We start from the raw sequence: 17,374 nt of genomic DNA on the forward strand, positions 1-17,374 counted from the left end.
GGTCCGGTGCCATGAAGGGCTTTATAGGTCATAACCAACACTTTGAATTGTGACCGGAAACTGATCGGCAACCAATGCAGATTGCGGAGTGTTGGTGTGACATGGGCATATTTGGGAAAGCCCATGATTGCTCTCGCAGCTGCATTCTGCACGATCTGAAGCTTCCGAACATTTTTCAAAGGTAGCCCCATGTAGAGAGCGTTACAGTAGTCAAGCCTCGAGGTGATGAGGGCATGAGTGACCGTGAGCAGTGACTCCCGGTCCAAGTAGGGTCGCAACTGGTGCACCAGGCGAACCTGGGCAAACGTCCCCCTCGCCACAGCTGAAAGATGTTTCTCTAATGTGAGCTGTGGGTCGAGGAGGACGCCCAAGTTGCGAACCTTCTCTGAGGGGGCCAGTGATTCTCCCCCCAGGGTAATGGACGGACAGATGGAGTTGTCCTTGGGAGGTAAGATCCACAGCCACTCCGTCTTGTCTGGGTTGAGTTTGAGCTTGTTGACACTCATCCAGGCCCTAACATCCTCCAGGCACCGGCCCATCACTTCCACTGCTTCGTTGGCTGGACATGGGGTGGAGATGTATAACTGGGTATCATCGGCGTATTGATGATACCTCACCCCATGCCCTTGGACGATCTCACCTAGCAGTTTCATGTAGATATTAAATAGCAGGGGGGAGAGGACCGACCCCTGAGGCACCCCACAAGGGAGAGACCTAGAGGTCGACCTCTGATCCCCTACTAACACCGACTGCGACCGACCAGAGAGGTATGAGGAGAACCACTGAAGAACAGTGCCTCCCACTCCCAACCCCTCTAGTCGGTGCAGAAGGATACCATGGTCGATGGTATCGAAAGCCGCTGAGAGGTCAAGAAGCACCAGGACAGAGGACAAGCCCCTGTCCTGGGCCCGCCAGAGATCATCCATCAACGCGACCAAAGCAGTTTCCGTGCTGTAGCCGGGCCTGAATCCAGACTGTTGAGGACCTAGATAATCGGCTTCTTCCAAGGACCGCTGGAGCTGAAGTGCCACCACTTTCTCAACAACCTTCCCCATAAAGGGAAGGTTGGAGACTGGACGGTAGTTATTGAGTATGGCTGGGTCCAGGGAAGGCTTCTTGAGGAGGGGGCGCACAAGTGCCTCCTTATAAGGAGCCGGAAAGGACCCACTCCCCAAGGAGGCGTTGACAATCTCCCGGACCCAGCTCCGTGTCACCTCTCGACTGACCGAAACCAACCAAGAGGGACACGGATCCAGTAGACAGGTGGCGGAACACACAGCTCCAATGGCCTTGTCCACTTCCTTAGGTGTCACTAAGTCAAACTTCTCCCAGACAGATGGACAAAGACGTTTAGCCCCAGTCACCTTGACTGACTCGTTGTCAGTTGACTCTGTTTTACAATTGGAGTCGAGATCCGCTCGAATCCGAGCAATTTTATCAGCGAAAAACGTGTTAAAATCCTCGGCACTACTCTGCAAGGGCTCCCTAACTCCCCCCTGGTTAAGAAGGGAGCGGGTTACCCTAAACAGAGCGGCCGTTGTCAGGATATGAGTTATTAAATAAAAAATATATTTTATATATTTTTGGTTGGTTATGCCTAATGGGAAAAATTCTGGAGTTTTTTTAACCTCCTGCGAGGTAATTTCTTTTAACTACCTTTCTATTTTATTCCAATATAATTTAGTTTTTTGGCAAGTCCACCACTGATGATAATAAGAACCTATTTCTCGTTTGCATTTCCAGCAGTTTGGGGACATACAGTAATACCTCGTCTTATGAACCTAATTGGCTCCGGAAGGAGGTTCGTAAGGCGAAAGGTTCGTAACACGAAACAATGTTTCCCATTGGAAACAATGTAAAAGCGATTAATGCCTGCAGGGGGGGGGAATCGCAAAATGGCGCTCCACTAACTTATCATATTATCTTTTAGAATCTGATCTGTACTTTTATGGCTAATCATGTATTTATATGCTTTCCCTATTAATTTTCTCTGAATTGTAATTAACAAATTCCCTAAATAATTTTTACTCTTCCTAAATGTGTATATTTTTTAATCTCTTTGATACCTGGACTGGATCTGTACGTATTGCCACCAATCAATTATTATTCCCTCTTCTTGTAATTTTTGTCTAGATTTTAATTCCATTTGTTCATCTATTAATTCTTTGTATTTAAATATCTTCCTTTCTTGAATTAAATTGGGGTGGCAAATTGCTTCTATTGGAGAGATCCAGTCTGGAATTGTTAAAAAGTGGTCTTTCCTTATATCCTTCCACACCTCTAATAAAAATTTTCTCATTGTATGTTTCTTAAAATATCTTTATCGTACCAAATAAAGGCATGCCAGCCAAGCATAAGATTATAACCCTCTAAATTTAATAATCTTCTATTTTCTAAGGTTATGCAATCTTTCATCCAGGATAAGGCTGCAGCCTGATAATATAACTTCCAGTTGGGTAATGCAAAACCTCCTCTTTCTTTAATATCTTCTAATGTGCTTAGTTTTATTCTCGCCTTTTTCCCTTGCCATAAAAATTTTTTCACCATCTTTGTTAATTTTTTTAAAGAGTTCCCTCCAGGATTTTAGGTATTACCTGAAATAAAAACAATACTTTAGGTAAAATATTCATCTTAATTGTTGAAAGTCTCCCTATGAAGGATAGTTGTAAATTATTCCATATTTCTAAGTCTTTTTTTATTTCACAAATAAGTTTCATATAATTATCATTTTTTAAAGTTATTATTTTGGCTGTAATCCAAATACCTAAATACTTCACTTTCTTAACTGTCTTCATATCCATCAAGTTTTCTAATTGTCTTGTTTGTGTATCTGTCATATTGTTAATCAATAATTGTGTCTTATTTCTATTAATTTTCAAACCTGCAACTTCTCCGTATTCTTCTATCATTTCTATTAGATTTGAAATTGAGGTTATGGGGTTTTCCACTATAAAAACCACATCATCGGCGAAAGCTTGTACTTTATACGTTTCTTTTCCTATATTTAATCCTTTAATTTTATTATTTGCCCTTATCCTGATCAGTAGAACTTCCAGTGTTAATATAAACAGTAAAGGTGAAAGACGGCAACCTTGTCTTACACCTTTAAAAATCTCAAAAATTTCAAGTTGTTCATTGTTCAATATAATTTTAGCTGTTGCTTTGAATATATTGCATCTATTACATTAACAAATTTTGTCCCAAATCTCATTTTGTTTAATTGCATTTTAATAAATGTCCAGTCAACGTTATCAAACCCTTTTTTGCATCTAAAAATACTAATGACATCTGTCTTCCTGGATGCTGTTCATAGAATTCTAATGTATTAATGATCATTCTTAAATTATTCTTTATTTGTCTACCCGGTAGAAAGCCATTTTGATCTTCGTGTATTATTTCGTCTAAAATCTTTTTAAGTCTTAGTGCATAGATAGAGGTAAAAAAAATGTAATCAACATTTAATAAGGATATTGGTCTATAATTTTGTATTTTGTCTTTATCTGTACTTGTCTTAGGTATTAAAGTTATTAATGCCTCCGACCAGGATTTGGAATTTTGCCATCCATTATAATCCTATTAAAAATTTCCAACATATTTGTCATTAATATGTTAGTTTCTATTTTATACCATTCTGCCGGTATAGCATCAGGACCTGTGGCTTTATTATTCTTTTGATTTTTTTAAAGTCGTCTGTAGTTCAACCATAGTAAATGGACTATTTAGCCTTCTTTGTTGTTTTTCTGATAATAATGGTAGATCTGAGAAATTCAAAAATTTAAAATCTCTTCTTTTATTTCTTCTTTCCTATATAACTCCTTATAGAATTCCTCAACTATTTTTGATTTTTCCTCGGTTCTAAATTTTATCATTCCTTTATCATCTACCAATTTCTTTATTATTTATTATTGTCTATGTTTTCTTAATTTAAATGCTAGCCATCGTCCTGGTTTGTTAGCGTGTTCAAAGTATTCCTGTTTAACTCTTAATTTTTTCGGCTATTTGTTCTTGTTCTATAAGCATTATTTTATGCTTAACTAGTTCTCTTTTTCTTTTTATCTTTCCATCATCTGGATTGTGTTATAATACTACTTCTAACTCCTTTAATTCTTTTTCTAATTGCTCATATTGTTTCTTTTTTTCTTTGCTTTTCCTTATCGTATAAGAGATCGTTAATCCCCTAATATATGCCTTTGTAGTATCCCATAAGTTTTGTGGGGATGTTTCTGAGTTTTTATTAATTTTAAAGAAAATTTATAGTTCTTTTTCCATCCATTCCCTGTAATATGAATCTCTTAAAATATTCCTGTTCATCTGCCATTTAGTTTGTTTCCTGTGCCTTTTCCAATAAATTACTAAGGGACTATGGTCTGCCCAGGTGTTTGTATCTATCTCAATTTCTTTAATATGTTCAGTGGTTGTTTTCGGGGCCCAACCCATATCTATCCTTATCCAAATTTTATGATGGTTCGAATAAAAGGTATACTGTCTGGGCAGAAGATGTCGCTCCCGCCAGATGTCATTTAATAGTAGTTCTGACCTCATTTTTTGAAAAGTAATTGGTAGGATTGTTTTCTTTTTCTTATCTTTCTTTTTACCTGAATGATCCAATGATCTATTTGAAATTGCGTTGAAATCACCTATTTTAATCATATTCTCAATATCTAATTCATTTATCTTTTCATGTAATTGTTTGTAAAATTCTTTTTGATTGTCATTTGGTGCATAAATGGAGACAATAACAAGAGGTTTTTGATCTATATTCAATTGTACAATTAAAATTCTACCATTCTGGTCTGTATAGAATTGTTTGGAGTCTATTGAATTATCTATATACATTGCAATACCTCTCTTTTTTGATCTGATAAACTAGTAAATATATTCCCTAATTTCGGATTACATAATAATTTTCTGTTGGTTTTTTTTAATATGCACTTCTTGTAATATAATTATCTGTGCTTTTTGTTTTTAAAGTTTTGAAAATATTTGATTTCTTTTTCTTGGTTCGTTTAGACCATTCATATTAACTGAGAATATTTTCATATCCTCTGACATAGCTATTTGTAATATTTCTTGGTATCCTTATATTCACACAGTGGTTGTTTTCTTCTTACACCTGTAGCTTCCTCCTTCTCTTGGCTGGTAGCACCTAACTGATTTTCTTTTCTTATAGATATTTATTTTCGTGGTTGTTCAAATTTATTAATACCACTTGTTTCATAAAATTCTCTGGCATCCTCAACATTTTCCAGTTTCACTCTTTGACCTTGCCAGTACAGAGAGAGACCTTCGGGAATGAGACAGCAGAAGGTTATGTTTTCCTTGATTAGGATTCTAGTCAAAAAGTAATATTCCCTTCTGATTTCTCGATCTCTTCTCAGAACTTGTTTAATTATTGTAATTTCTTTCCCTTTGACTTCAAGTTTTTCATGTCCATTTCAAAATGTCATCTCTTATAGTCTTCCTTACAAACTTAATGTGGACCACTCAGTAAATTGTGTTTTCGAACATAGCTTGTCTGTACTCTGTGAAGTTCATCAATTTCTTTTATGAGTTCCTGAGGATCGACCTGAAGGATCTCTCCAATTATTTCTGACATTTTTATATTTAAATCTCCATCTTTTTCTTCTATGATGTTCTGAAATCTCAGACCGTAAGATGCACGTTGTAACTCTAAGTGAGTTATCGACTCATCATATCCTTTGTTGAGAATGTAACTACAGTCCTCCAAGTCTCTGCTCAACTTTGTCCATTTTTCCTTCAACTGTCTTAATCCTTTGTTCATTCTCTTTCAGGGTTTGTTGTATTTCTATGACTTTATCATCTAGTTCTTTCATCCTTTCCTTCATTTCACCTGTATCAACTTTCAAATCACCCATTTCCACTTTCAGATCTTCATGTTGTTGTTTAGCTTCATTTTGAGTTATCTGCATGAAATCTTGCATTGCAGCTAATGTGTCTTGAATTGTTTGCAGAGTTGGTTGTGGTTGTGGTTTTTCCTTTTCTTTCTCCTTATCTTTCTCTTTTGGTAACATGCTTGTAATCGTTTTCTGATGAACTGGTAATGGCAGTGGAGATACTTGTGGGGTAAGAGATGTAATTGAAATCTGTTTTTAAAATGACTTTATATTGGTGGATGTACCTGACATCCTGTGCGTATTTCTTGACTTCTTATTACTTAAGGTAAGTCTAAGTTTTTTCCAAAATGGCATTCACTTATTTACTGACACTTTATTTTAACAAAAAGGGGGGGGGGGATTGTGTAGGTTTACCCTTAATCTGTAATGAAAATTATTAATTATCCAAGTAGACTCCAAACAAGATTTAAAAGTACACCTGTAAATCTGATTAATACAATCTTATTCTAATAATTTTTATTTTTCACTGTAAATTAAGAAAATTAATTCTATCACTTATCAAAATCTCAAACTTAATTATTATTATATACTTTATGTTATATACTTAATATCTAACCAATTGATCAATTAATGTATCTATGAAATACAAAAAAGAAAAATATATATATTTGTAATACAATACAGTAAAACTTGATTATATAAAACTTAATGTACTAATATGTAACTTACTAAACTTAACTTAATAGACTTATACTCTAAATATTAGAAAATTATAAAACTTATTAATTTGAAGCTTATAATATAAGACTTATCAACTTTATAATATAGAACTTAATAAAACTTATAAAACTTTGAAATATAATATCTTAATCAAGTCTTTTAAAATAACAACCTAATTCTTTAAAGTTGGAGTATACCAGACCAAGTGGGAGGAAGTAAGAAAGAGTTAGCAATTCATTATATATTTTAACAATCTAGAAAGAATAAAGAAAAATAAAATAAAATAAAAAGCACCAAGATAACTATGGAATAAAATATATAGTAAAGCACCTAAAAATATGCCAAATATACTAAAAAAGAAAAATTATAATATACTTAAAGTAGGTTTCTCTGGAATCAATTTTAAGAGTTCTTGATGGTTCTTCTTATTTCTTTAGTCCTTGTCTAATTCATCTCTTTTTATTTCAAATGTATGAAGTTCAAGATTCTAAGGATCTTTCCACCAAAATAACATTAATCTTCAAATATAGTCCATGTTTATAGCAAATTATATTCCAAATTGAATTTATAGTCCAATTCTAGCCCAAATGTGGTCGAATTAAACAAATTAATGTTCAGATATAGTCCAGATTTATACCAAATTATAATCCAGGTTGAAATTATGATCTAATTGTAATTCAATACGACCCAATTTATATTAAGTTATAATCCAAGTTATAATTGTAATCCAAGTTATAATTATAGTCCAAGTTGTAGCAAATCACATTCCAAATTAAAGTTATAGTCCGGGTATAATCCAAGTCAAAATGTTATTCTTTTACAGTAAGTCCTTTTGTAATTTAGGCTTTTCCCAGCTAGTCCACTCCTGTTATTTAAGGCGAATATTAGTGTCAGGTTCCGGAAGATTACGTGCAGTGAAGCATAGACATAGCAATTTTTGTCTCTCTGTACCTAATTCCTATAATGTTCTTGAGGATTTAAATAGTGAGGTTGTTGCGGATATTAGCGAGGCCCCTCAGGTAGGGGATGAGGGGATGTTCCAAGGGGACATTATTGTAAGTGAGGTGCATAGTATTACCAAACCATCAGGTGCAGTTAGTAGAAATAAAAAGGATGTGGTGAAGCTGATGAGATGTCTCCCAGGGGCCACTGCCAGCAGGGATAGGAGGCAGATTACAAATATTGTGAAGGCTGTGAGTAAAGTTAATAACGTTGATGTGGTGGTGCATCTTGGCACAAATGATTTGTCCCAGAGAAATGTTAATCTAGTAAAAAGAAATTTCCAATGTCTTAGTGTAGAACTGGGCAGAATAACTGATTCAGTGACTTTCTCAGAGGTGTTACTGCTTTGTGATCAGGAGGAGAAAACAACTTGTATTGCACAGTGGTTAAGGCAGTGGTCTGGTTAAGGCAGTGGTGTAAAGTTGAAGGTTTTGGATATGTTAGTCACTATGTTAGTAAGTGGTCTAACAGGGAGCTGTTTAAGAGGGATGGTTTGCATCCATCATACAGAGGTACCCAGATGCTTGGTGAGGAGTTCAGAACTTTTTTGGTCAGGCATTTAAACTAGGTAAAGGGAACAGAGATTGGAGAATGGCCAATATTGTGCCTATCCACAAGAAGGGCAGTAGATAAGAAGCTGATAACTACAGGCCAGTTAGCTTGACATCAGTTATAGTTAAAATAATGGAGACTCTACTCAAAAAGAGGATAAATCAGCACCTTATTGGACCCAAACCAGCATGGCTTTACTGAGGGCATATCATGTCAGACTAACCTCATTGATTTCTTTGACTATGTCACAAAGGTGTTGGATGAAGGTGGTGCCATAGATATTGCATATCTGGATTTCAGCAAAGCCTTTGATACAGATCCACATAAAGAGCTGATAGATACGTTAGTGAAAATCTCTGGATAGTTCAGTGGATTTGCACTGGCTGAACCATAGATATCAGAAGGTTGTTGTTAATAGCGAGTATTCCACAAGGGTCTGTTCTGGGTCCTATTCTTTTTAATATCTTTGTGAGTGACATAGGAGAAGGTTTGGAAAGGGAAGGTTTGCCTACTTACTGATGACTCCTGGAGACGTCTGTAATATGGCAAACGATTTAGCTTTAATAGATAAGTGGTCAAAGCAGTCGAAACTGCAGTTTAATGTTTTCAATTGTAAAATAATGCACTTGGGGAAAAGGAATCCTCAATCTGAGTATTGTATTGACAGTTCTGTGTTAGCAAAAACTTAAGAAGAGAAGGATTTAGGGGTAGTAATTTCTGAGAGTCTCAAAATGGGTGAACAGTGCGGCCAGGCGGTAGGGAAAGCAATGCTTGGCTGCATAGCTAGAGATATAACAAGAAGGAAGAGGGAGATTGTGATACCGCTGTATAGAGCGTTGGTGAGACCACATTTGGAATACTGTGTTCAGTTCTGGAGACATCACCAAAAAGATATTGATAAAATTGAACGGGTCCAAAGACTGGCTACAAAAATGGTGGAAGGTCTTAAGCATAAAACATCAGGAAAGACTTAATGAACTCAATCTGTATAGTCTGAAGGACAGAAGAAAAAGGGGCAACATGATCAAAACATTTAAATATGTTAAAGGGTTAGTTTTTAATAGGAAAATGAACACAAAAACAGGGGGGCACAATCTGAGGTTAGTTGGGGAAAGATCAGAAGCAACGTAAGAAAATATTATTTTACTGAAAGAGTAGTAGATCCTTGGAGCAAACTTCCAGAAGATGTGGTTGGTAAATCCACAATAACTGAATTTAAACATGCCTGGGATAAACATATATCCATCCTAAGATAAAATACAGGAAATAGTACAAGGGCAGACTAGATGGACCATGAGGTCTTTTTCTGCCGTCAATCTCCTATGTTTCTATGTTTCTAACAGACAGAGCACTCAAAATATAGAAGAGAATAAAGAGAAAGTTCTCTTAAAAATGATGAAAGACCTCTGGATGGGAACTCTAGAGATTAAACAAAAAGAGGTAGATGTTGTGGCAGATGCAATATTAAGATTAAGTAAAGGTGATACAAACAGCTAAAAGATCTAACATGAAAGATTTACTAAAAAATCATTAAGAGATGATGGATGGATATAGATTACTGCTTAATAGAGTGGCTATTTTATAAGAGGTAGAAAAAATAGTGTAAATTAGAAATTGGGAAAAGAGGATTATGTATACTGATATAGAATAGAATACATCATAACTACTATGTATACACATATACATTATCTAGACGCTTTTCAGTCTGGTTTCAGGACCGGTCACAGCATAAAAACCACTTTGGTCACACTGATGGATAATTTCTGGTGGGCATAGGATAGCGGTTACTCATCTATCATGGTGCTTTTTGACCTCTCAGCGGCCTTCGATACCATTGATCATGGTATCCTTCTGTGACGGCTGGAAGGGCTGGGAGTGGGAGGCACCATTATATAGTGGTTCTCATCCTACCTCTCTGGTTGCTTGCAGTTGGTGTTAGTGGGGAGATCCACACCTTGGCCCCTGCTTTGTGGGGTACCGCAGGGGTCCGTTCTCTGCCCCCTACTGTTTAACATTTACATGAAGCCATTGGGTAATGATCATCTGATGGCATGGGGTGAGGTATCATCAGTACGCTGATGATACCCAGTTATACATCTCCACCCAATGCCAATTCAGTGAAGCTGTTGGTGTGATGTGCCAGTTCTTATTTATTTATTTATTTATTTATTACTTAGATTTGTATGCCGCCCCTCTCCGAAGACTCGGGGCGGCTCACAACACGTGGAAACAAATTATAAATAATCTGACAAATTTAAAATATTTAAAGATTTTAAAAAGACCCCATATACTAACAGACATACACACAAGCATACCATATATAAATTAAACATGCCCAGGGGGAGATGTTTCAGTTCCCCCATGCCTGACGGCAAAGGTGGGTTTTAAGGAGTTTACGGAAGGCAGGAAGAGTAGGGGCAGTTCTAATCTCCGGGGGGGTTGGTTCCAGAGGGCCGGTGCTGCCACAGAGAAGGCTCTTCCGACATTGTTTAGTTGACGGGACCCGGAGAAGGCCCACTCTGTGGGACCTAATCGGCTGCTGGGATTCGTGCGGCAGGAGGCGGTCTCGGAGATATTCTGGTCCAATGCCATGAAGGGCTTTAAAGGTCATAACCAACACTTTGAATTGTGACCGGAAACTGATCGGCAGCCAATGCAGACTGCGGAGTGATGGTGAAACATGGGCATACCTAGGTAAGCCCATGACTGCTCTCGCAGCTGCATTCTGCACGATCTGAAGTTTCCGAACACTTTTCAAAGGTAGCCCCATGTAGAGAGCATTACAGTAGTCGAACCTCGAGGTGATGAGGGCATGAGTGACTGTGAGTAATGAGTCCCGGTCCAGATAGGGCCGCAACTGGTGCACCAGGCGAACCTGGGCAAACGCCCCCCTCGCCACAGCTGAGAGATGTTTTTCTAATGTGAGCTGTGGATCGAGGAGGACGCCCAAGTTGCGGACCCTCTCTGAGGGGGTCAATAATTCCCCCCCCAGGGTGATGGACGGACAGATGGGATTGTCCTTGGGAGGCAAAACCCACAGCCACTCCGTCTTATCCGGGTTGAGCTTGAGTCTGTTGACACCCATCCAGGCCCCAACAGCCTCCAGGCACCGGCACATCACTTCCGCTGCTTCGTTGACTGGGCATGGGGTGGAGATGTAAAGCTGGGTATCATCCGCATATTGATGATACCTCACCCCATGTCCTTGGATGATCTCGCCCAGAGGTTTCATGTAGATGTTGAATAGCAGGGGGGAGAGGACCGACCCCTGAGGCACCCCACAAGGGAGAAACCTGGGAGTTGACCTCTGACCCCCCACTAACACCGACTGCGACCGGCCAGAGAGGTAGGAGGAGAATTACTGAAGAACAGTGCCTCCCACCCCCAATCCCTCCAGCCGGTGCAGAAGGATACCATGGTCGATGGTATGGAAAGCCGCTGAGAGGTCAAGGAGCACCAGGACAGAGGATAAACCCCTGTCCCGGGCCCGCCAGAGATCATCCATCAACGCGACCAAAGCGGTTTCCGTGCTGTAACCGGGCCTGAAACCCGACTGCTGGGGACCTACATAATCGGCTTCTTCCAAGGACCGCTGGAGCTGGAGTGCCACCACCTTCTCGACAACCTTCCCCATAAAGGGAAGGTTGGAGACTGGACGATAGTTGTTAAGCACGGCTGGGTCCAGGGAGGGCTTCTTGAGGAGGGGGCGCACGAGCGCTTCTTTATAGAGTGATGGAAAAACTCCCCTCCCCAAGGAAGCGTTGGTAATCTCCTGGGCCCAGCTCTGTGTCACCTCCCTGCTGGCCGAAACCAACCAGGAGGGACACGGATCCAGTAAACAGGTGGCGGAACTCACAGCTCCAATGGCCTTGTCCACTTCATCAGGTGTCACCAGATCAAACTCTTCCCAGACAGGTGGACAAGTACGTGCCCCAGTCACCTCGACTGACTCGTTGTCAGTCGACTCTGTTTTACAATTGGAGTCGAGGTCGGCCCGGATCCGAGCGACTTTATCAGCGAAAAACGTGTTGAAATCCTCGGCACTACTCTGCAAGGGCTCCCCAACTCCCCCCTGGTTAAGAAGGGAGTGGGTCACCCTAAACAGAGCGGCTGGGCGGAATTCCGCTGATGCAATCAAGGCGGCATGGTACGCGCATCTTGCCGCCTTGAGCGCCACTTTGTAAGTCTTAATAAAAGCTCTTACAAGTGTTCGATCGGATTCAGACCTACTCTTCCTCCATCGCTTCTCTAGACGTCTCTTTTGGCGTTTCAACTTCCGGAGCTCCTCGTTGAACGTAATTGGGGTTCTAAGAAATGGATGACTGGGATAAATTTACTTGTGGTTATGAATGGAATGACTGGTATGATTGCGTGGGTGGGGGTGGGGGGGTTATGGTATGGATGAGTTTATTGATAGTAGTGTGAATGATAGGTTTGACCCACCTGACGCTCGCGAGACAGGAGAGGAACGGGCACCGATCTCTGAGGGGGCAGGGGTTCGGAATATCCCTGTGTTGCTGGGGAGAGGCAGATATGGCGGGGGCCACAGAGTTAGCCGTTCCAGGGGAACAAGGGATCGTTGCTTAATAATGGTCTCTTGTTCTGGCTCTGTGAGCCCAATCTTGGGTACTGGTGGTGAGTGTAACTCTGGCCCTGGGCTCAGGTTGCTGCTGCTGAATGCCAGGTCGGTAGTAAATAAAGCTCTCCTCATCCGGGATTTGATCCTGGATGAGGAGGCTGACCTGGCATGTATTACTGAAACCTGGCTGGGCCCGGAGGGAGGTGTTCCTCTCTCTGAAATTTGCCCAGCCGGGTTTCAGATATGGCATCAACCTCGACCCCAGGGAAGGGGGGGAGGAGTGGCTATTGTAGCCAGGGAGAGCCTTTGCCTGCGTGGACTCATTGCTCCGGAAATTGCGGGTTGCGAGTCTCTCTTGATGAAGTTGGACTTAGGGGTTCAGGTGGGCTTATTTCTCATGTACCTGCCTCCCAGCTGCGTGTCAAAAGCCCTGCCTGTGCTACTCGAGGAGGTAGCCGGGTTGGCGGTGGAGTTCCCCGGACTCATTGTCCTGGGGGACTTCAACCTGCCGTCACTCGGCGAAACCTCTGGGTTGGCACAGGAGTTCATGGCCACCATGACAGCCATGGACCTGACTCAAGTAGTACAGGGTCCGACTCACGAGGGAGGGCACGCACCTGACATGGTATTCCTTTCCGAGCAATTGAGTAATGGTCTGAGACTAAGGGGCTTAGAAGTATTGCCTTTGTCATGGTCAGACCATTTTCTACTACGGCTGGACTTCCTGGCTCCAATCCTCCCCCGCAGGGAGGCGGAACCAATGAAGATGTTCCGCCCCAGACGCCTGATGGACCCAGAGGGCTTTCAGATGGCGCTTGGGGTTATTCCAGAGGCACTTGTCCACAGTTCAGCGGAGTCTCACGCGGAGGCCTGGAACAGGGCTGCGGCGGGGGCTCTTGACCAGATTGCGCCTTTGCGACCTCTCCGTGGCGTTAGACCCCGTAGAGCCTTGGAAGCTGTTAGGGTCTGAATGGGAGCCAACAGGTTCAAGCTCAACCCAGACAAGACCAAGTGGCTTTGGGCATTCCCTCCAAAGGACTGTTCCATCTGTCTGTCCATTGTTCTGGGGGGAGGGGACTCTAAACCCTTCAGATAGGGTCCATAACCTGGATGTCCTCTTGGATCCACAGCTGAATCTTGAATACCATCTCTCAGCTGTGGCCAGGGGGACCTTTGCCCAGGCTCATCTGGTGTACCAGTTATGGCCCTATTTCGACCAGGAGGCCTTGCACACAGTCACTCAGGCCCTCATCACCTTCCATCTTGATTACTGCAATGTGCTTTACATGGGGCTACTCTTGAAGAATGTTCGGAGACTGCAGATGGTCCAGAATGCAGCTGCCCAAGCTGTTATGGGTGTATCTCGGTACACCCATATAACACCAACACTCCGCGTGCTGCACTGGCTACCGATTAGTCTCCAGTCACAATTCAAGGTGTTGGTTATCACCTATAAAGCCCTACATGGCTTTGGGCCTGACTATTTACGAGACCATCTCCTGCCACAGACCTTGCAGAGAACCATTAGATCGCACAGAATCGGCCTCCTCTGGGTGCTGTCAACTAAATAATGTAGGGTGGCGGAACCGCGTGGGAGGGTCTTTTCTCTTGCTCCCCCAACTCTATGGAATCAACTCCCCCCGATGTTCGTAATGCTCCTACTCTATTGGCCTTTCGAAAAGCTGCAAAGATCGGGCTTTACCACAGGAGTAGTGACCGTGAACTCTGACACGCCCAAATTAAGCTTGACTGGTATGTACTGTATGTTGCTGTTAGATTGGATTCAGGGTTTTTATATTTTTAATATTTATAATTAATTAATTTATAAAAATATTTTATATTTTTAGTTCGGTTATAATTGGGGTTTTATAATTATTGTTATATTTGATTTCTTTTTTTATTATTGTGTTATTATATTGTATTGTTTTTATTGTGCTACGGGATTGGGTGGCTTAGAAGTTGAATAAATTAAATTAATTAAATAAACAAATTTTGGAAGTTTAAAAGATTATGATTATGTATACCTAAAAATATTATTGTTATTATTATTGCTTTATGTGAAATATATTGACCCAGACAATATGAGGTCTATAAATAAAATCATTTCTTTTTAAAAATGGCCTGCTTTAGTATTCCATTTTAACAATTTATTTAACTGCTATAGGTGACTAGCAATTTTGTACATTCAAGTAAATAATAAAGGCTGGATGTATAGGGTAGGGTAAGATAGAACAGGAGGGGATGGGATGGGAGAGAGAGAGAGAGATGAGATAGGGATAAGGGGTTAGTATAAGAGATAGAATTAGATAGAATGATGTATAAAGCCTCATTTTTACTTCTGAGTGTTATTTATGCTACTCAACAAGAAAAGAATTATTCCATTAACCTATTGGAGACACAAAGAAATGGACGAATGGCAGACATATGATCATATACTACATACTTTGTGCTTATCATGAAAATGAAAACAACTAATATTTTAGCTTAACCATTCTCCCAGAAAAACAAATTCCAGAGTTTACATTTCATTCCTCTGGACAGAGGTGTTAATTTGGTTCATAAATATTAAATTTAGAATGACATCACTTAATCCGTTTTAAGAATCTGATGTTCACATGTAGACATCCATCAATTTTAATAAAATAACAGGAAGGCCTATTACAATAGTTCAAAGTTAACACAAATTTATAGATAAAAATGTAAAGAATTTACAGAAATTTATATGTACTCAGAAAGCACTGAAGGTTAAAGGTATTGTTACAGACAAATAATATTTACAATTGTATAATTTTGACATGCTAAAATTAAAACTTGTAAAACTACTTTATAACAATGCTAATCATTGCTTTTATTCACATACCTGAATATGAAAGAAAGCAACTTGGACTGTGGTCAAGCTTTTTAATGAACCGAATTTGTCCATTATCTTTAAAGCAAAAAAAATTTCTCTCCCCAAGAACAAATATGCTGGAAACAAGCTGATTAAATGAAACAACACATATGTCCAGGGCTTGCTCTCCAATGTTTGAAATCCAGTCCACCTTAAACAAATGAAGAGACAAGATACAGCACTATGGAGCATATGTTAACAACAGCTTTAAATTCACTAGAATTAAAATTATTTTTCAATCAGAGAAATTCCATACAGCAAAGCCATAAATGGCATACACTAACTTCATCATATTTCCTTGTTTAGGAAAAGGAAAAAGCTTCATAAACCAATCTGAGGGATTAATCTGTTCCTAGTTTATAAAATTGCCTATTGTAAGAAATATTATTAAAATGTGTATTTTGTTTGCATATTGTCTCCTTTTAATTACTCTAGTTTCAATAAGATAATCCCTGCTTCCAAAACAAAAAGGTATGTGGTAAAACACATGCCAGGATGAGATTAAATTATAGAAAAGATTAAATTATCCTTACTTTTCCCATAGAATTCAATATTTTAACATCCTTTTAAAATTATGTCAACTATAAAAATGTAGGTTTCCCTTGCTGATACGGAGATATCTTTTTAGGAAAACCAGCACAAACACCAAAACAGAATTGAAGATTGTGACTACATAAATTAATTTACAGTACAATCCCATACACAAAATACAAAAAAACCTATATTAAGGTCAATGGGACCCAGAAAAGGGTAAGAATTAAAGTTAGGTTATGTAGTTAGGTCTAGTTGTAAGTAATAGAACTGATTATTTATACTTGGAAAGACAATAAGCTATTTGTAACTATCCAGTTTGGTACACTGCACAACACTACAAATCTTTCCTGCACTCCAAAACTGCATTACAAAAAAGTGGCAGTAAAACAATTATCATTGGTGATATATTTGCATTTTTTTAAATTAAAATTGGATAAAATGTGTGTACGTGTTTGTGTGTGTGTGCATGTATATATCTGTGTGCATTAATTTGTATTTTTAATATAACTTTGAATGATTGATAACCAACAATAGCGAATTAAAGACTACATGCATATACTGTATACTGAATCTTTGTTAACTTAAGATAGTTGTTTTGCATTAACTCCTGAAAAAGAAAAATCAGTTCAAAATCAGAAAAATTGGTTCTACTCTTTGTTGTACATACTCCTGGTCAGTTGGAGGATGATGAAGAGCTTGAGGACTCTGATACCGATAGTGTTTATGAATTAGTGGTAGGCCCTGGGTTACAGGTATTAGAAAAGGTGGCAGGCCAGCCACAGGATGTTGCTATGAGTCCAGAATCTAGCGAGGAAGAAACAGACATTCGCTGGGTTAATCCTCAATTCAGAAGAGTCCAAAAACGCAAGGAACAGGTGTTAGGAAAAAGATATTAAGGGGAGGAATGGGTTAAATACTGGAGTGATGTATTTGGTACGTCAGGGGGCCAGTGGGGAAGAAGGGTGGAGTTTCAATGTTGTAGTGCTAAAATGAAATGTGTTTCCATTCAGCTCCAGAGCGAGCAAGTTCATTCTATGTTATTTTACAGTAATTCCTGCTGTTTTTGAATCATGCTGTGAGAACATAAATCTTGGGAGACTGAGGAGGCTGAAAGGAATGTATGTGGAATGTAATTAAGAGAGATAACGGGAGAAAAGAAATGTGCTAGTCTGAATTGCATTTTGAATATGGAAGTGAAGAGAATAAAAATGGAGTTTCTTTGTTTATGAAATACTGCATTTA

The 17,374-nt window shown here is 39.5% G+C and overlaps 1 protein-coding gene across 3 annotated transcripts in view; it reads right to left on the minus strand.

Annotated features, from left to right (window-relative positions):
* BBS9 (Bardet-Biedl syndrome 9) overlaps positions 1-17,374 on the minus strand; it is a 606,911-nt gene that overhangs the window by 430,046 nt on the left and 159,491 nt on the right. For all 3 annotated transcript variants that reach the window (XM_070726313.1, XM_070726315.1, XM_070726314.1), the window contains exon 8: positions 15,569-15,749. In XM_070726313.1, coding sequence (XP_070582414.1) covers positions 15,569-15,749 — 181 coding nt within the window. The remainder of the gene's footprint in view (positions 1-15,568; positions 15,750-17,374) is intronic.

Source organism: Erythrolamprus reginae, chromosome Z (genome assembly GCF_031021105.1).
Source record: "Erythrolamprus reginae isolate rEryReg1 chromosome Z, rEryReg1.hap1, whole genome shotgun sequence".
Classification (NCBI taxonomy): Eukaryota; Metazoa; Chordata; class Lepidosauria; order Squamata; family Dipsadidae; genus Erythrolamprus; species Erythrolamprus reginae.